This window comes from Nanorana parkeri, unplaced genomic scaffold (assembly GCF_000935625.1).
Source record: "Nanorana parkeri isolate BGI_ZX_2015 unplaced genomic scaffold, ASM93562v1 scaffold440, whole genome shotgun sequence".
Lineage (NCBI taxonomy): Eukaryota > Metazoa > Chordata > Amphibia > Anura > Dicroglossidae > Nanorana > Nanorana parkeri.
The window spans coordinates 1,114,816-1,135,421 of NW_017306708.1; the positions used below are offsets into that span (position 1 = coordinate 1,114,816).

The 20,606-nt window shown below is 42.2% G+C and overlaps 1 protein-coding gene across 3 annotated transcripts in view; it reads right to left on the minus strand.

Annotated features, from left to right (window-relative positions):
• The window catches only part of PDE5A (phosphodiesterase 5A), a 122,063-nt gene that overhangs the window by 75,041 nt on the left and 26,416 nt on the right, over positions 1–20,606 (minus strand). For all 3 annotated transcript variants that reach the window (XM_018560215.1, XM_018560214.1, XM_018560216.1), the window contains exon 3: positions 8,558–8,647. In XM_018560215.1, coding sequence (XP_018415717.1) covers positions 8,558–8,647 — 90 coding nt within the window. The remainder of the gene's footprint in view (positions 1–8,557; positions 8,648–20,606) is intronic.

Below are 20,606 nucleotides of genomic sequence, written 5' to 3' on the forward strand. Positions count from 1 at the left end.
AAAACAAACGCTTAATCCTTGCAGTACAGGGGTAGCCCCACTGCAAGGGTTAAGAAAAGTTTTGCCTGGAGCTCTTCTTTAATTCACATTGAGGTAACGCACAATAAAACTGACATTTTATAATAAATTACCACATTGCATAGGTGTTAAGCCAGCCTATAAGTAAGATTAAACATGTAAGCAAAGCAAGCCATCAATACTGGTGAATAGTTTTAAGATTAGCAACACCACAACAAAACAGCTTCCCATAGTCATATTAGCAGTTGGGTTAGCTCAGTTCAAGCCATGTTTTTGCAAAGTGTTTTTCTTTGCCTTTTTGAGGATAAGCAGTTGACAGCAGTAGAAGGCAGGTTGTAATTTAGCGGCTGATTCCTTGAATTTAAGCCCAAATAGAAAAATGTGTCACCCGAACACTACAGTGAACTTGATGAAAACCGTATGGCTGAGTCAGAACCTTCTGCTGGGACTTTGTCTTCGTTCCTTTCTCCAAAATAAATTTCGACTTGCTGATGTTGTTTCTCTTTACGCCCATAAAGTCAAGAGGACATCCTGTTAGATTTTTTTTTTTAATTTTAATTTGCGTTGCATTCTTTCTATATTTCCTGTAGTCTGCGATGTTTAGTTTAGGCAAGCTTGTGCCTCGTATCTGTCAGCTGTGTTTCTAGATACAGCCTGATAACATGCAAGGCAGCTGTGCAAAGAGCCAGGATGTCTTACAATTTACATCAGTGATTTAGACTGCATAGTACATGTTCATTAATCTTGGCTCATGCTTTATAGAATTATATTTTGACTATGCTCAGTGTTTACAAAAGCGTGTGCCTGAAACTTGGAAAATGGGAACTGCTGGGAATGAATGTGTTGACTGGATACAGTGGTTTCCGTAATGACATTATATCAGGCATGTTTTAAAACTAGTGATAACATTTTTTTCTGCGGCCTCTCCAGAAAACCAAATGTCAGTCTGTCAGCTTCTTACTGTGTATTTAAATGAAAACCATAAACAGCACAATTTGAAGATTTCTTTCCAGTATCTTGCTAATCGGCCCCACTGGCTCTCAAAATACCTGAACAATCTAATTGGATGCAGGCAAGCTTGGCCCAGAGGGAGATTCCTCCATCCACACAGTTTAGTGTAGATGGAGGAATCTGTTGCACTTTTCCGATCTGACCATAGAAAATCTGCAGATAATCTATAGGTATATGGCCAGCTTAAGGCCCTTTCACACGATGTTCCAATCACATCCGCCTGTCAGTTTTTCAGGCGGACCGGATTGGAAGCGCACTGTTATGCAGGGCACACACCTTACAACCATCACAAGACTTGTGTCTTGCGATGGTTGTAAGGTAATTAAAAAAAACTTACAATCTGGACAGGCAGATCGTACTTGCGATGATCGCAAGCCACGCCCCCCTGAGGGGCGGGCTTCCGATGACCGCAATGCCGAACGGGCGGTGTGCGCTTGCTCACACCGGCCGTCCGGCTTTTATCTAACGAACATGCTACACACCCGCCGAACATCGTACGATGCTCGGCGGGTTTTCGAACATGTTCGTAAGTTAAAAGTCGTGCGACCTTACAGTAGTAGAGGTCGCACGGCTTCCACACACCTTATGATAATCGTACGATCGTGGGATTTCCTGCGATTATCGTAAGGAGTGTCGGCACCCTTTGTCTATGGACAGGCAGATGTAATTGCCCGTGCGTCTGTTTACATCCGATTACTTCCAAGTCTGTCTAAGTCCAGAAAAATTGGGAAAAGAGTTTAGTTTTTGGGGACCTGAACGTGATAGATTGGGGGTAATTGGATGTAAATGGACATATGTGCGCTTACATCCGACTGCCCACAGACCTAATGTAGGTCTCTAAAGTTCTTTTTAATTTTCCTCCATTTCCTCCATTCCATTCTGTACTGTTACGATTAGCAGGAGATTGGTGCATGGATCCCCTGCTAATCGGAGTGGACAGGCGCCTAAAAGGGGGCCTAAAAAAGAGGGTTTCCTTTCCTTTGGAAAGAGCTCCTCTTCTTGTGACTTGTATCTTGAGACAGGAAGTGAAGGAACATCACCCTAAAAGGACACAGGAAGCAAAAACAAATTACAGTGGTTTCAACAATGTCCTACTCTCTCCAAAACGAAAGAAATAAAACATTTGACTTTAAATATACTTTGGGTGGTGTAAGTGATATTTTTTTCATTTCTGCTGTTATTTCAGCTTTCAGGACAAACATGTGAGAGATTATCTCTCTTTACTGCAGAGAGTCACAGCAATTCTGACTTGCAGAAGTTCAACAGAATATAAAAACATACTTTACAATTTAGATAAGAATCAGTGAAAGTTAAGCCGTCTACAAACAGTAGATGATGGCAGACCATGGAGACATGGCCAGGCTGCTGAACAATCTCTCTAATGAAACACCTTTCTACAAACATGTGAGTTTCACATTCACTTAATTCTCTGATCTGTAGGCACCTTTTAATTAGAATGCACACACAAGAGTCAGCTACAATACAGTGAAGAGATGGCTAAAGAATAGGGAGGATAAGATTCTAGAGGTGAGAATGTCATAAAAGTATCTGATCATTATTTAAGAACAAAAGTAAACATCAACACAGAGTCCATTATCTTTTATCAAATAGAAATATAATTTTTAGTTTAAAACTGAACTCCGGGGGAAACAAAAATGTTAACCTTTGCAGTGGGTCTGCTTCCCCCATGCAAGCGTTAACTTTTCCTTTTTTATCTAGGGGATCATGAATATTTTTCTATACGTACCTTATTCCTTGTCCCGCAGGCTTCCCCCTCTTTGTGCGACTGATCCTCTGCAGCCCATTCCGTTTGCTGCTCGACCGACCGCAGCTCTCTGACGTCATCCTGTTCAGTGCAGGACCAGTAGTCTTGAAATGTACGTGAGGACGCCAAGGACCTATCCATAACCCGGGGGCGTTTCACAGTGGAGGAGAGTACCGGTTGCCAAGGGAGTGTGAAATAAGGCATGTTTATCACCTTATTCATCATCCCCTAGACAAAATGAGCCAAAACTTTAGTTTAGCTGTTTGTGTACCACTGGGGAAATGTCCCTCCACTTCCAGTCCCAAAGACACAACAGGAAGTCTCCCAAAGTGAGGAGTATTCCCCATTAGACAGTTGTCCCCAGACAGGTGTCTGCCATAGGTTTTCCTGTAACTCTAAAATGGTGAATTTCCCCACTCATTCCTTCTTAGTAACAGTGGTCAAAGGTAGTGATGAGCATTGGCTTGGTGTGAACTCAGTTCATTCAAAACTGTGACCCAATCAGTTGCAGAGAGGCACATTCCTTGCAACTGCCACCACTGATTGGGCCAAAGGGGGATGGGGAGCAGTGCGGGTTACAGTTTAAAGAAGCTTGGGCAAACTCAATCAAACTGGGTTCACACCAAGCCCAGGCTCATCTCTAGTCAAAAGTACAAACAGAGGGGTGAATCTTCTTAATGGGGACACAGACAGCAAAAACTTGAAAAAAAATAGGATCTAACCCTCCCCCACTCTATCCAAAAATAACCTAGAGATACACTTCGAAATGAAATCTGCTGCGTACAATAAAGTTCACTCTGGCATTGTATCTCAGAGTATGGCTGTCATTTTCTTTGATGCAATGTGAGTGTGGAACAAGCCGCAATAGAACCTGTACCTGAGGTGGGAGAAGTGGATCGCACACAAGTCTTGAGCATAGTCCTTGCCTTTATTATCGTTCATTTTTGCATTGTTGGAAGTGCAGCAGTATGATCTGGTGCCACTTGATGTTCATGTTACATTTGTGATACTTGTTTACAGCAGCCATATTTGCAGCAAGGTTTAGTTCTCTAGCGTGTGTCCCACTAAAGTAAGAATGTTTCCTGCTTACGCCATCCTTGGAGACCATATGGTACACTGCAAATCATTAAGTTCTGTCAGACAGCATGTGTAGGCATAGCACTTTGGGAGATGTTGTACTGGGAGTAGGGCCTGTTTGTAGTACCCAATATTAGGTTTTTCAGGATTTGCAGGGATGTTACTTTTGGTTAGCATATAGAAGACAATAAAATTATGGTATGAAAAGTACTGAAGACTTCACAACAGAAGAACAGTGTCTGCTGTACAGTAGGAACCCCTGTTGTCTTCCCCCCCAACCCCCTTTGTTGCACTGATTTCTTGCAATTGCAAGCATATTGCACAACACCAGCTTTAGCAAGTTCTATTCCACAAAAAATATATGGAACTGGGTTTGGCTTTACAGCATTACTAAGAACTCAAAGGTAAAATGAATAAACTCTCTGTCTTCAATGTTTGCTACATGACAGTAGTAGCTCACTGATTGGTTTACCTATTGCCTGAAATTGCTCTCCAAATTGCAGGGATATAAACCCAATTTAAAGAACTAGAGTTGCCTGAGCCATAAAGTGGCAGCTCAATATAGCATACTATTAACACAATGGCTGTTTATTCAATGTTCTGGTAAAATGTGCTCCATCGTTAAATGCCACCGGGAAACTTTCACAATGGATGGGTGTTGGAAGTCGCAGTAAGTTAGCAGAAAACCCCTATAAAAACCCTGTCAAGCCAAGTGCTGGCCTCAATATTACCGGTGCATGCCAGTAGATGTGGACATGCTCTGGAACACTAACATTTTATGTAACTGCACTCTATGTTAGAGTGACAGTAAGAAAGCTTTGGCTGTTAAATAAATGTCTGCTGATCTATGCTTATCTTTACATGACAGGGTTACATTAAAATGCATAACTTAAAGCAGTGGTTCTCAACCTGTGTAACCTCAGGACTCACATGTGCGCTTGGCCATTAAGTTGCACTGCAATGGAACGTACAGCATTGCGGTACAGAGTGTTCCGATGCGGGCAATCAAACTGTGGGTGGGAGGCACGTTTGGGGTGTCATTCAAATGAATGGCAGCACACCTCCCGCATCAGAATGCGTGGTAGGTGCGATTGCGTGGTACAGTGCGTTAATAGCACAGGACTATGCGATTAACGCACTGTACTAGTGTGTAGGGCCCTCAAAAACACTGACAAACACAATCTCACACACTCACAGACATTCTCACACACACACATTCCAAAAAAAAGATTATTTCTTTTTTCTTTTTGAAGATCCACCCAGTCTCCCTACCTTACGAGAATTGGAGTGGATCCTCAGCCTGGGGTCCAGTGTGGACTGCTGTGCTGTGACGGAGCTCCATCCATATGTGCATTGCTTGTACAGCTCTGTTTGCGCACCCTGTAGAGGTGCCGGGAGCCAGAATGTGACATCACTCCGGTCCAGGCACCTCTACAGGGTGCACAAGGGAGCTGTAACCAATGCACAAATGGATGAAGCTTCCTTGCAGCCATGGCCCCACCCCACCTCAAGTCGTCACTCGGCACCGGGCAGCATATTTTGAATGGCTGCTTGGCCCGAGAACTGACAGTGCTGCACTAGGGGGAGACTGAGGAGCCTCTCACCTAGAAAAGTAGAAGGCATGCGTTGACCCACTGAACACGGGGTCACAACCCACCAGTTGTAACCTAGGATTTAAAGTATATCTAAAGCCAAAATTTTCATTTTAGTCTTGGATAAAGTAGTGATTGGTAGGTATCCCTGTTAGAGATATCTGTGTCCCCATTAGGGAGATACACTCTGTATATTTGTTCCAGTGACCACTATCACCAGGACTGAAAGTGAGGGAAAAGCCAATATTGCCACCAGAGCAGGAATAGAGGGGAAATCTTCCAAAGGCGGAACTTGTTCTGGTGACAACTGTAGAAGAGGGGATTTCCTTCACATTGGAGATATTTATTTTCCCTGCTTGTTGTCCATTTGCGACACAAACGGAAAAAACTGACAGATATTTCACCATTCCCTACTCTACCCACAATTTAAAAAATATGTTTTTGCTTTGGGTACACTTTGTTACTTGTAGTAATTTGCACAAAGAAATGCTAACAAATGTAAAATTAAATATTATATATAAACAAGGCTGTGTTTCCAAAACCGTGTTATCAGTTACTTGTTCCACTGTCAAAAGACAACATTTGTAACTACCGGTAATACATATATATGATATTACAGAAACCAAAAGACCTCGAGCCAGAATCCCTGAGAGAGAGAGAGAGCATCAACAACAGAGGAACCAAAAAAAGTCTGTGCCATAAAAAACATACATAGTATTCATTTCCATATTTATGTAACACCAGTGTAGTGCACAGTGCTTTGCAAAGTATATTATATAGGACCTTTCACAGTGATCATTCTTCCTGGAGGAGTTCACAGTCTAATATCTCCATTCAATTTGTACGAGTACATACCTAGACAAACTAGAGTCTCAGACTAATTCTTTCATGTTGGCGATGTCTTGGTTCTGCACATTATAAATCATTTAGGTTCCGTAGTCTACCCTTATGCATTATGCATCAGGTTTTTTATGACGATAGGCTTTTAATTTGGTAGAGCATTTGGATACATATGCTTTTATTTATTTGGTTTTTATTGGGAAGAAATAGTAAAAAACATGCATTTCCTGTACTTTTTTCCCAACACAACATTTACATAATTTGCGCACCCCCATACATGTATCCCACAATATCCTCAAAATAGTCTACTGATTAAAATTTCACATTAGTTTAATTTTTATATAACACAGCGGATTGGCAAAACTCAGTGACCATATGCACTTTACTTCTGCAAAAGCTTTGCTAGAGCCTCCATACTGATAGGAATCGCTGGGACCACACTAACTCCGTATGTAAACAATATGGAGAAGCAGTGTTAACATTCACTTCTACAGCGCACTCCTATGGAGTGATCTGTAGAAGCATTGGAAGTCAAGAAACTGAAATTTCAGCTGCTGGGTGTAGTGCTGCATGTCGGCTGCCACTGACAGTCGTCGGTCCCAGTCTGAACCCCTGCCAGGATCCTCAGAAGGCGCTAGCTATCAATGCTTTTTTAAACAGCGTTGGGAGAACTAAAAACTCAAGTCCAGTGGTTAAGACAGATGTCCATTAACCTACCAGGAATTTTTCAAGACAGGAAATTAGAGCATCCATAGGAGTCCCATAAATATACAGGGAGATACAAACTCCATGCATACAGCGACCCTGTCTTATGGTTTATGATCCCAGATCTTAGGGCTACAAGGCAGTGTAGTGTTAACCACTGTGCCGCCCCAAACAGAGTAATTTTTTGCAGTCATCAACATTCGACCCTGTCTGAAGGCTTTTTAAAGATGCTGCATGAATGTTGGGAAATAAAACATTACAACTAAAAACTGTATTATTTCTAACATGCTCAAGATAAACAATACTGTTTATATTATAATCTTTTCCAAAGAGCAAAAGCACAAAAAGAAGATGAACTACACTGCTAAAATGCTAAAAATACATAAACAAAACTAGGCTATTAGGATGCTAAAAATACATACCGTATATACTCGAGTATAAGCCGAGATTTTCAGATTACACACCAGAGTCTTTCATATTATTCATAACACAAATAAGACTGACTGGGCTAAATACAAAAGCAGACCAATTGGAGTACACTGGAGTGTTAATTTGTTTGACATGCAGTTTTTATTGAAAGTGACCTCTAAGTAGTTTTTCATCATATGCTGAGTATGAATTGCCTAGCTTTGTGACAGGTTTACTTTGACGTTACACTAAACTCAGGAGTTACATGTTAAAATTGATGCATTTAAGTACCCTATTAACAAAAAATTTAGCTTATTTGTGTATCACTCTGCTGAAGCTCTGAATTCTTGCTGACACTGTCCTTCCTTCTGGAGGGTGGCTACTTTTGTTCCCCATGGTCCCTGTGTGTGTTGTAAAGTAGCCACCTCTCCAAGCTCACTCCTGCGATGGACTACAATCTCAATACAAATTAGTAAACTAAACATGAGATTGTAGTTCATCACGAAAGTGAGCTTGGCGTGGTAGATACCTTACAACATACACAGGGACCATGGGGAACAAACATAGCCACACTCCAGAAGGAAGGAATATTCAAAATATTCCATTTGTCAGCAAATCACTCAGCAAACAAAAATGGCATGAAGTCCTTCAGGAGTATATGTTGCCTTGGCTATGCACAGGAAGCACACAGTGTTATTGTGTGCTCCATGATGACATCATCAAACTATGACAGCACTGCAATTGTCCCCTTGTTGTAACTTTACCTTTCACAAATCTTCCTGTGTACTGAGATGCAGTCAACAGCAAAGAAATAATAAGCGGAGGCCTCGTATTCTAAGCCTCAGAGCAACAACAATGGCAGCTCAGGCCCCATCAAACCTGATAGACCCAGGGACAGCTGCTCCCTTGGTACATGTTGTAGGTTGCAGTTCAATAGGTTTGTGTTCATTTCTACTTATTGTTTAAAAAGGCATTGAAAAGCAACGGAGGTTTCTAAAAATGCATGGCTTAACAGTTCCCTAACTTTTACAGTCTTTTCGTAGCTGAATGGCAGTCTTTATATACGGTTACAAAAATATTGCCCTTGTTAACCTTTCAACTCAGGAAGTGGGAATATTTAAGGGAAAATTGCACAGCTTACCTCTTCTCTTTGGTTCTTTATTGGCATACAAAGAATACTTTGTGTTTTGTACCCAGTAATTTGGTCGACTTCCGCATTGAATCTGGAATCCTGAAAAGGCAAACAACATTGTCTAATTAGATAAAAGATTAGAGATGATTTATCAACATAATAATCTGATTTGACGATAGACATTCTAACCTAGAAATACAGCAGCCGCAGCAAAGGACATAATTTGCTGTCACAAACAAAACAGGCAAGCTTATTTAAAGGGAATTCATTTACTATGACTATGCATTCTCAGTTCTCATTGTTGCATTTGCATGTATACTGCCTGTCCCCAAAAAAAAGCCACCACCTGGATTTAGCTAAGCAAATAGATAAGAGCCTTCCATTAGATAATAGGTCTAGGTTTAGCAACATTATGTGCCCAGAAATAAGGTCAGCTCCCTACCTGAATTTAATGAATGGCCAAGTTTTCCCTGATGGCTCTGTCCAATGAAATATTAGGGGCTATGACATTTATGTTGGACAGACAGTGTATGTTGCTGCATATATCACACAAGTTTCATATTAGTCTTTATAGAAATTCTCCCTACCAGCTATCTCCATGCCAGTCAGGCTGCTTTTATCAACTGTCGAACAGGTAGAGAACCAGCCCTCCAGCAGTCAATGTGAAGATGCCAATGTATACCTCTCCACTCAGTTTTTGCCAGTTTCTGGAATGTATTGTCTCTCCTCTACAGCTGCTGTAATGCCACTGTGTTGTTCTGAACTGTCCCTTTGCATACAAATTCCTACCCTTCCTACCCTGCTGCCTGTACTGCTCCATTATCCCTCCTCAGTGTTCCCCCCTGTACTTCCCCTCTTCTTCTTCCCCTCCAGTGTTTTCTCCTGTACTACCCCTCTCCTCCAAAGTTCTCTCTTTTACTGCCTCCCTCCTCCACTGTTCTCTGTACCATGACTCGCCTCCTCCTCCATTGCTCTCTCCTGTACTGCCCCTCTCCTCTTCCTCCAGTGTCCTCTCCTGGACTGCTCCTCTCTTCCCCTTACAATGTTCTCTCCGGTACTTCCCCTCTCCACCCTCTTCAATGTTTCCTCCTGTACTGTTCCCCTCGTCCATTTTCCTGCATCTTTTTTTCCCTCCTCCTCCTTCCCCCACTCATGCTTATTGTGTATAAGTATGTAATTAATATGGAGACCATGTTATCTACAGATGAGTAAACAAAGGTTCCAAATAACATGGTAGATAATAAATAAATATACAGTAAACTTTCTGTTATCTGGTATTCAACTAACCGGGACTCTCATCTAACCGGCAAACTGTTCTACTGATCTGCGACCTACTAGGAGAGGGATATGGGGCTCTGCAGCATGGGAAGGTAGAGAAGCAGGCAGAAACGTGCTATATTATCTTGTGAATGAGTGGCTGATGATTGTCTGTGAAAAGTGCTCTATTATCTTGTGAACGATTGTCTGTAAACAAGCACCGCCTAGTGATCACTCCCAGTGATCACTCCCAGTAATGCACTGTATTGCTCATAGATTACAATATACTGATCTCCAGTCCCAATGTCAGACAGCCACAGTGCACATAGCACCTGTATTGCAGCACTAATAATAAAGTGTGTACTTTTGCCTTAATTAAGTTAATTTGCTTTTGACTTACTTTATTTCAACATTAATATGAAGTCAATACAGAGTTTATGTTATGGCATAATATGGGGTATAGCATCAGTTAAACCTATTTTTTCTCAACCAACCAGAAACTACATTTATCCACAATCAATGGATGCCGGATAACGGGGAGTTTACTTATTTAAAACAAGGGGATCACTGCTATTCATATAGATAAAACTAAAATGAGGTACTCTCATTTATCATGTGAAGAGAAAGGAGGGTAAAAAAAAAAACTGCAGCCTCACTGCACTGCTTCCACGTGTGAAAAGATCTAGACTAGAAATCTCTTTGGGGCACTGTAGCGAACCTTGAAAGCCCAGTGCTAATTCTGCAAATTGCTCTTCAACCTATATCTGACATCACACCAGTCATCATTGACATCTTTCCCTGATCCACAGGCACTATGTAAACAAACCTTGGCAGGCGATCAGAAGCTGAAGAGAGGAAAGAGGGCTCCAAGTGTGTTTTTTTTTTTGGTACACTTAAAGACCAACTGATTGTGAAGGGAAAGGTTGACATAGTAAAGTCTAATTGGTCACAATGACTTATCTTGAGAACCCACACTCTGTTAGGCCCCATTCACACCTATGCGTATTGTAATATGCGCATCTGTCGCGCGACCGTCACGCGTTTTTTTACCGCGATTCGCGGTAAAAAAGTCGCGCGACCGTCGTGCGATTCCAAAGGCTACTTGGCAGTATCCAAATGGAAAACGCCCTACAAAACGGACCAATACGCAGCAAAAACGCTCCGGGACCTTTTCATGCGTGGGCCGTTTTGTAGTGCGTTCGGGACGGGCAGAAATACGGACAGGTGGGAACGATACCATTGACTACAATGCTATTTATTTTTTTGACCGTTTTGTAGAGCGTTCATCGAGCGTAGGACGCGCTACAAAGCGGTCAGGTGTGAATGGGGCCTTACTTGTGGCTCTGCTTTTCAGCTCCAGCTCTAAATTCTAGGTACAGTGTAGCAATCTGAATTATTACAAGCCTTCCCCAATAATGAAACTAATACAGACATTGGAAGGGAGAACAAAGAACTGACCCCAATTGCACCTTCCTTCCCTAATGCACCCTAGGCATGTATCCCTTGTACATACCTATCAGCCTAGCCCGGTTTTCAGTAAATCTGAGTACATGACTTCCACTGAAGTACTGAGTGACAGACTTGCACTGAAGTAGGAAGACACTGTGCAGCACTCATGATGGATGGCCCCTGTGTATATACATAATTATAGATGATACACAGAAAGAAACCCACTTTTATTTAGCCTTAAGGTGCCCATACATCGAAAAACGAATGCGATCCGTTTTTCGTATGATAAATGGCCAGTTGATGGGAAGTCAACGATCAGAATGAATGTACAACTGGCTGAAGTTCGACTATCGGGCAGACAAGAAAACTTTTTTTCGAATCGTATGAAAATCGATGGATTAGAGGCGTTTTCATACGCAAAAAAATCCCAACATGAACACTGCACATGTGCAAACGAAAACCTGTTCTGTCGATCGACGAAAGTCCCAGCCCATGGCTCTGCATTCTTTTAAATTTTAAAGAACTAAAGTAGGCCACTTCAATCAAGTACCTATTCGAGACATATCCTGTTCATTATAAACTAAGTAAGCCTCAGATAGGAACATCTTTGGGCTGGCTTACTTGCTATCTCTGTTCTCCATGGTCCCTGTGTGTGTTGTAAAGTAGTCACCACTTCAAGCTCACTCCTGTGACGTGATGGACTACAATCTCATGTTCAGTTTACTAATTTGTATTGAGATTGTAGTCCATCACAGGAGTGAACTTGGAGCGGTGACTACTTTACAACACACAGGGACCATGGGGAACAAACGTAGTCACCCTCCAGAAGGAAGGGATGTGTCAACACCAATCCAGAGATGATTTGAGGATCTACAGCCCAGTAATACACAAACAAGATACATTTTTGTTACTAGTTAATGTAGTTGAATGCATTTTTAAGATTTAACTCCTGAGTTTAGTGACACTTTAAGTTATTCTTCAAGGTGGAATGAGTGGAATTTATCAAAAAAATCAGGAGCAGTTGCCTATGGCAACCAATCATACACTATTTTTTCAATTGTACCGCAACAGGCGGTATTTGCAGTATTTTCTAGGTACACCAGCACGGTCCGTTCTGGACCAGACCAAACTAGAACGCATCACAAATGCTGCAAAAGCACTGGACCGCACCTGAAAGCCAATTTTAAGCCTAAAAAAAACGTGGCAAAAACACGGCAAAACGCAATGCACCGCGTTCCAGATCTGGTCCGGAAAGTGGTGTGAACCTGGCCTAAAGCAGTATATCTAAAGTCAAAACTGTGCCGGGATCCGCCCAGCTGCATGACTGACAGCTGGCTCTGCTTATCTAGAGGCAGAGCCAGCTGTCCCCGCCCCCTCCCCCGTCCGTTCCGCCAGTCAGCGCTGGCGGATCGGAGCGAGGAGGGGGGAATCCAGCCCCTCCCCTGTCACGGTAGAGAGCCGTGACAGGATCGAGAGGTGAGCGAACCCGGTATGTGTTCGCTCACCTCCCGATCTACTGAGCCGACCTGTGACAGTCTCATTGTCACAGGTCGGCTGGAACTATGAGGTGAGCGAAAAGCACTCACCTCATAGTTCTCCTTTAAGGATATTTTGCTTCACTTCCTGTCCTGTAGACTTGACAGGAAGTGAGAGGATATCTTTCCAATCTGTCACCAGAATAAATGTCCCCATTCGAAGATTTCCCCTCTATTCATGTTCTAGTGGCAACTCAACATTTCTTACACTGGTGATCAAGATAATCAGAGAGAGCGAATCTCCCTAACAGGGTCACAGACAGCAATCGAAAAAACACTTTGCCTTTAGCTGAAGCGTGTAAAGCTGGAACAGAATGTAAGTAGTGGCTCACAAAACTGCAGAGATATTATTCACTCGGATTTCCTCGGCAGACATTAGATGAAATGCAGAGATAATGGTGGTGTAACGTAATAATGCAGCTGTGCTTAATTCACAAAAATATGACACATTGCAGTACAGAAATCAATACACAACACAAGCCTTATATGACCTCAATTTATCATGTGGAGTTTCTGTTTATTGATGTTATTTTCAATTTGCACCCAGTCCCAGGCCAAATCATTGTTTAAATCCATCTCTAGCAGCTTAGCTTCAGACATTTCACTTTCCCCAAACCTTTTATTGCAAACTTGACGGCACATGGACTGTCTGCAATACTGTAATGTCCAATAAACTCTAAACTACATAGGAGATTACCAGAGCAGCCAGAACAACATCTTCTCATTTCTGTATGCTGTCCACACTAAGTACAGATATACTAGGCAGATAGGTATAATCATTGAATTCATTAAAGGGTCAGTCTATCCAAAATCAATATATTAGTCTTCGGTAGATGATGGAGAGGTAGGCCACATGACAAATTCTTAGTTGGTAAGCTCTCTACTCTTCTGGGTAGTCATTTTCAGGGGGTCTGATTCCCCGTCAGATTTAAAAAAAAAATGTTTTCTTTTATAGAGAATGCAACAGGAGGAGTTGGAACATACAAGGATTAGCATGAACACCCAGGCCTCTATGGTGGACACAAACAGAGAACATTCTGACACATGTAAGAAGTCAGGGTCTGACTCGGGCCACCTTGCTACAAACATAACTAAAATATAACGTTTGCCTTCAAAAAAGGAACTCTGGGAATTAAAAAAGTTAACGCTGCATTGGGGCTTCCCCCACACTGAAAGGGTTAACTGTTCATTTTTCTCTAGGGGCTGCAATACAGAGGATATGCTCACCTAATTCTCAGGTCCTGTGGTGGTCAGCACTCACCTCCCCCTCCACTTTAGCTATGGGGTGCCCCTTGGTGTCCTTACATCTAATGAAGGTGAATGGACCTGTATTAGATGACGTCTTGGGTCAGATGGAGCCTGGGAAATAAGAGGGTGTGGGGACCAGTCTAGCAGCCAGGGGGATCAAGGGTCAGGTGAATATATCTTCTTTTATCCAGCCCCTGGACCAAATCGAGCAGTTAAGCCTTGCAGTGTGGAAGCAGCCCCACTGCAAGGGTTAACTTTGTTAATTCCTGGAGCTCTTCTTTAATTGCCGAGCAGCCATAAGACTAATGCTGGACACATACCTTACAACCATCGCAAGACTTTTGTCTTGCGATGGCTGTAAGGTAATTAAAAAAATGTACGATCTGCCCATCTTGGACAGGCAGATCGTACTTGCGATGATCGCAAGCCACGCCCCCTGAGGGGGCTGCAATGCCGAACGGGCAGTGTGTGCTTGCGCACACTGGCCCGTGCGGCATTTATCTTGCGAACATGCCACAAACCAGCCGAAAATTGTACGATTCTCGGTGGGTTTTCAAACATGTTCCTAAAACAAAAGTCGTGCGACCGTACAGTAGAAACGGTTGCACGCCTTACACACACCTTGCAATAATCGCACGATCGCGGGATTTCCTGCAATTATCGTACGATTATCGCAAGGTGTGTTGGCACCTAAAGACAGATTTTACAACAGTGTCAGCTAATCACGCTCTACAGTTAGAATGTTCACTGTGTAAAGCTGGCCATACACCTATAGATTATCTGCAGATTTTCTGTGATCAGATGGAAAAAGTGCAACAGATTCCTCCAACTACGCTAAACTGTGGGCCAAGCTTCAGTTATCTTGCTAGACGGCCCCGCTGGCTCTCAAAATACCTGAACAACCTGATTGGATGCAGGCATTGTTCAGTGAAAATTCTAGCAGGAAGAGCAGCAGTGCGATGACCTCATCAATATCCTGCTGTTCCTTCATTGCACAATCAGTAGGCTGATGTAGCTGAGTAGAAGCAGAAATGTTTGCCAGGTAAAACAGTACACATTTAAGTATTTTTTCAACTGTGTGTAAACCCCAAATGAATTGCCTTTAGTTTGCTAATGCACTGTGTATCATAAACAATGTTTTCACCTTTTTACATTATTTGTTGTATTTCAGTCCTCCTGACTCCCTTCAGCCTCTTTGCAACCACTTCCTATCAACATCATGAACTCCAGTGATGTCTGCATGGCATTTCTCAGGGAGGGTTTCCTGATGGTGACAACAGTGGATCACAAATGCATAACGTGGGTTGAAACAGCCACTTGTAGTCTCCATTAGAAAGCCGTAAGCGAGAGCACTGTATAAAAGGAAGTGCCTGATACAAGGACTTTCATGGCAGGATATTTGAATGAAAGCTAAAAAAACTGAAAAGTGTCTGAAAACTGCATTAACCCCTTCGTGACTGACGACGTACAGTGTACGTCGCCAGCATCGGGGCTGTTTAAACAGACTCCCGGTGACTTTTCCCGCCGGGACTCTGTTATTAAAGCTTTATATGATATTTCAGTGATTAGGTTTGGTTAGATTTCAGCTGTGAAAATACATGCTGGTTTCTACATTGGACTGGCTGCCTCTTAAATCCTATCCCCTCAATGCGTCCATTTTAGGCCTCATTCACATGGGGTGTCTTGTCCCGTACAGTGTGAAGGGCCATTTTTTGATGCGCCGGCAACTCATGACCTGGACCCATCATGTATGCATCCGAGGCTGTACACCTCTGTCAAAACTCAGATCTGTGGGAAGCAGATTGTGAGGGCACACAGCTCCTGCACCTTCCTGTGCACGCTTCTTATCGCAGCTCCAGGCGCTGTAAAAAAAACTGCCTTTCAGATAAAGATTTGTGTAGATTTCATACAGACTAGACTAACCCATCAAAATGAAAGATTGAAAATATCTATGTTGCCCAGCAATATTATCCTGCCCCCAGGGTTTGCTGGTCGGTATGTGCCCGTACGGTGCCTGGATTGAGCCGCATTGCACTGCTTCTTTTATTTTGGTGTTCGAGCACAAGTGACATTATTCATTAGGTTCTATGGGCTCGCTACAGTGCGATGTGGTTGTACCGTGTCCCAATGCGGTGCGCTTAAAAAAAAAAAAAGAACAGCATGCCATACTTTTTTTTTTAAGCGCACACACCGGAACGCGGTGGTGTAAACTGTCACCGTCCATGACAAGTCAAATTGCCTTGACTTGTGTTCAGGCTGTGCTGGAAAAACCGGTGTGAACGGGCCCTCAGTCTTTCCAGGCCAGAATAGAGAAAGAGAAATTGAGTTTGGTTATTATAGGTAACGCCTTCACTTTTCTTGCCTTTCTTTCCTTGAATCATACACAATATAGCACATAAGTGGAAAGAAAGCTTGTTTTCCATTAGAATGTTCTCAGATGAAGCCTATAATGTATGAAAATATTTTACAATGGCAACCTAATACGCTGCAAAGCAGCACAGGCATGTAACACACAGAAGAAAGCTAGTATCAATTATCTCTAATGTCATTTTCTTGTATCAAGAGCGGTGCTCACTAAGTGCACATCGGTGTTTCTACATGAGGTGAATTATATATTTTAGAAAGTCAGCTCTGCAAATGACACTATTTCATATCAGGATAATGAAAGTGAAATTGCAGGGTGAACTACTCTACAGCACTAGGCTCCTTCCATAGAGAATGGCCTCAAGTGAGGCTTTTACAGCTTTCAGCTTTGGTGCCTGGAGAATAAATAATTTCTAGTTCTGCTTTGTGTGAGAGAAGAAGAGAGATCTTGCCTCGTGATTTATCACAGTTTCTAGCTAAGAGGGAAATCACTGGAAGCACTAAACAAACAATACGCACAGCAGTTAGAAGCGTACCATCACATGCTGCATGTAGAGGCTCCGGTTTGTATTTACTTCAAAGTTTCCTTTTACCATAATTGTAATGTTGAAGTATATGTCCAGCCAAAAAGCTGGTTTTCCCTTTAGTTTGCATAGAATAGGAAATGGTTAGATCTCTGTCTGTTTTTTATTTGGTGTGTCATGCTGGGGAGTTTTCCCTTCACTTTCTATCACTGGGTAGGGGAAGAGACAGTTCTCAACAAAACAGATGTCCCCATTGGAATATTTTCCATCATTTGCCTTTAACAGTGGTCACCAAGACAAATAGAAAGGGTGAATTGTGTAGACAGCAAACCCGAGATTCTAACTGTTCCTATTCTTTGAGGAGCATTTATCATAACTGGAGAAGACACAATCTGGAGCAGTTGTCCATGGCAACCAATCAGCATCTCTCTTCAGTTTGTTCAGTTAAGCTTTGAAAATGAAATACTGTATATAAGCTGATTGGTCGCCATGCACAACTGTTTGCTTCAGTTTTGATAAATTCCCTTCCTTCTATCTACAGTATCTATCTAAAAACGTTTAGGCCCCGATCTCACACTTCACACACACCGCATGTTGCGCTTGTCTGCGTTTGCAGCGTATCAGCCCATTCATTTAAATTGGCTGGCACATGCGTAATAAACATGGCAAAGAAGCTCATGCTGCATTTTCAGCTGTGAACATCACGTGTTTTTTGACTACGCGTTTGATGCATGTGAACATGCGGGCAGAAACACCTTTAACAAATAATGGCATTTCAACATATGTCGCACGTTAAAAACACGTGATACGCTTGCGGCCCCATAAACAAGAAATGGCACTTCAAGTGTATTGCACGCTTTTAATGTGTTGCGTGAACACATGCCTATGTGCACGCTTTGGCACATGTTCACACAATGCCAGAGTTTAAACGTAGCCTTCTGCGGATGATGCAGATACACTTCCAGTTTTGAGTAAACTCAGTGGACATGCAACTTTTTCCAACAAGAATATGCAACTATGAAACCAAGGATGGCCTTTGTTTAAATCATTTGCAAAAACTGGACTGAAACATTGCTGAGTCCACAGATAGGATAAGGCAGGAGTAGGCAACCTCGGATCTTCAGATGTTGTGGAACGATACAAAAACAGCATGCACTATTTCTTCGGACTGCACCGGACCGGAAAGTAGGCACCATTGTGCCACACGTTCCCGTGTGGCCGATCGCATTGTGTTGAGTTCAGTGCACGCCCCCTCCCGCCCCAAAACAAAGTGAACAGGCCAGAATGCGATCCAGTGCATTCCAGCCACAATCGGGCTGGTGTGAACTAGCCCTAAGACTCTGACAAGAATGACTCCCAGAGGCAGGGACTTTTAGAGTTCCCACAATGGAAAGCCAAGGTTGCCTACCCCTGGGATAAGTAATGGTATCCCTATAGAGCAACATACAAGCAAGTGAAATTTAAACTTAATATAGGCTTAAAGAGATATTAAAGTCAAAAGTTTTTAAATTATTTCAAATGCTGATTAAATCGCAATGGATGCTGCTCCTTGATGTTTAAATGTTTCAGCTTCTGCAAGAATCAGCTCGTCTCCTGAGCACTGGCCCTAATATCCTGTTTTAGGGGGGCTCCTTCCCCTTTCAGTGTCCTATGGAGCCACCCTTGTGTGTGGCAATAAGCTTTCCACAAACACACAGACACAACACGGCAAACCACTTCCCCTGCTCTAAACTCCCCCACTCCTCCCTCCATCCTTCTCCATGCTAGTAGATAGACAACCGCTGGAGACTGCTCTGTCCCTTGTGATCTTTACTGGACAGGAAGTTTAGGGAAGCCGAGCTGTGAGAGATGGAGCCAGTTGTTCAGAAACATGATGACTGTAAGTGCTTGGACAAAAATGTAAAGAAATGCTTTGCTGGGCAATGTATATTTGTGTGATCTGGATTCATTATCAAAAAAAACGTTTGAGGGTTTAATGCTACTTTAATACTTTGTATTCGCTTGCCCAATAAAAGGCTTTGATTTGCAATAAGTAATAAAAGAAACAAGCGAGAGAGTCTCCTAGTCTGATTTTCTTGTTGGAAAAATGAACTGACAAGTCTTCTAGCAATGCCCCTACCTGGAAATGTCCCGGCAGATGAGACATGCAATACTTGGAATAGCCAATATTTATGGAAGCATTGCTAGTCAATACTCCATTAACCTCTACTACTGAACGTTGAGGAAGTTCATGATCTATATACATGTGTGATGACAACCCACAAAGTGACGATCACCACTACAGGCTTATTAAATCAGCAGATTGTTAATGTGTGGTAACCAATAAGAGATAATTGGCCTAATTTACACAATATTGCAGACAAATTCCTGTTCACTTTGAATACTAAGTTATGTGGAGATAAAATAAATAAACAGGAATAAAGTTTTTCACATGATTGGATCCCTGAAAGTGAATATTCACAGAATTTATTGTGTAAATATTCTCAACTCCTTGTTCCATAATTATGTTATTAAGTCCCTAATTAAACTGTAGAATGAATAGGATGAGCATTCCGCAGCTACTTTTTTTACCTTTTTTTAGCCATGTGTCAGATGTATTACAGTTTGCCACAGTGATCTGAATGTGGAATCATCGAGGGCTTAAATAATACAATTGCTCAACAGCATCAGTCAGATATAATGTGATTTGTTAAACTGAGTTCGATTGCTGTATCAGAGGGGCACTGTGTGTATAAAATAGAATGCACAAAGGATTGGTAAAGCTTATTAAAATAATGATAGTGACAAATATTCACATATTTGCTACCATCATTATTTTAATGAGCTTTGCCACATATGAAGCCATGACATTCACTTTACTTTTTTAAAGTCAGTACTGAGCAATAAAGAGGACAATGTATATATTTAAAGTATATAGAAACCTGATCATTAACATCTCATAAAACATGTTACTGTAATTCTAATTTTCAATATTTCTTTATTTTTTCTTAAAGCAATACTTGCGGAGCCACGAAGGTCCTTGTTTAGGCACTTTCTATGTCTCCCAGATTTAAAATTAAAATGATGGAAAATTCCCAGCTGACATTTTTACAAGACGATTCTCAATGAAGGAAACGCACTGGACACAGTGACAGACTGCCAAAGAACTGATGTGTATATTGCATCATGCCGGTATACTGCAGATTATGTTATCACGCATTGTTCAGACGTTATCTTTAAGCTGTAACTGCAAAAGATCCTTATGTAACTGGGATGGCGCACACCTTACGAGTTTTATAAATTCCCTTCACAGGGCATATAAACATGGCTTTTAGGTCTCTATTTCTTCCTGTTTTCATAGTTTTTTCAAACTGCATGATAACATTTTACAGCAGCCCGGTATTGGGCTCCCCCACACCCACAGCCTTCCTCTGCGCTGCACTCCAGTTCCCCCCGAAGCCACTTCTCTTTGCCACATCCACAGCGAGGGACGCAAGGTATGATTTGAGAAATTTTAACTTATTCATCACCCCAGCCAGCAACTCCAGCCTCTAGTTGTGCTTTAGCTACAAATCCTCTCATGCCTACAACTGTGAGTCTTTAAGTGCCTCATAGGTACTTCCACAACAGCTGGAGGGCCGGAGTTGCCCACCTTTGTCCTAGACCAAATAAGAATTTACACAATGCAGTTCGGGAAAGGGG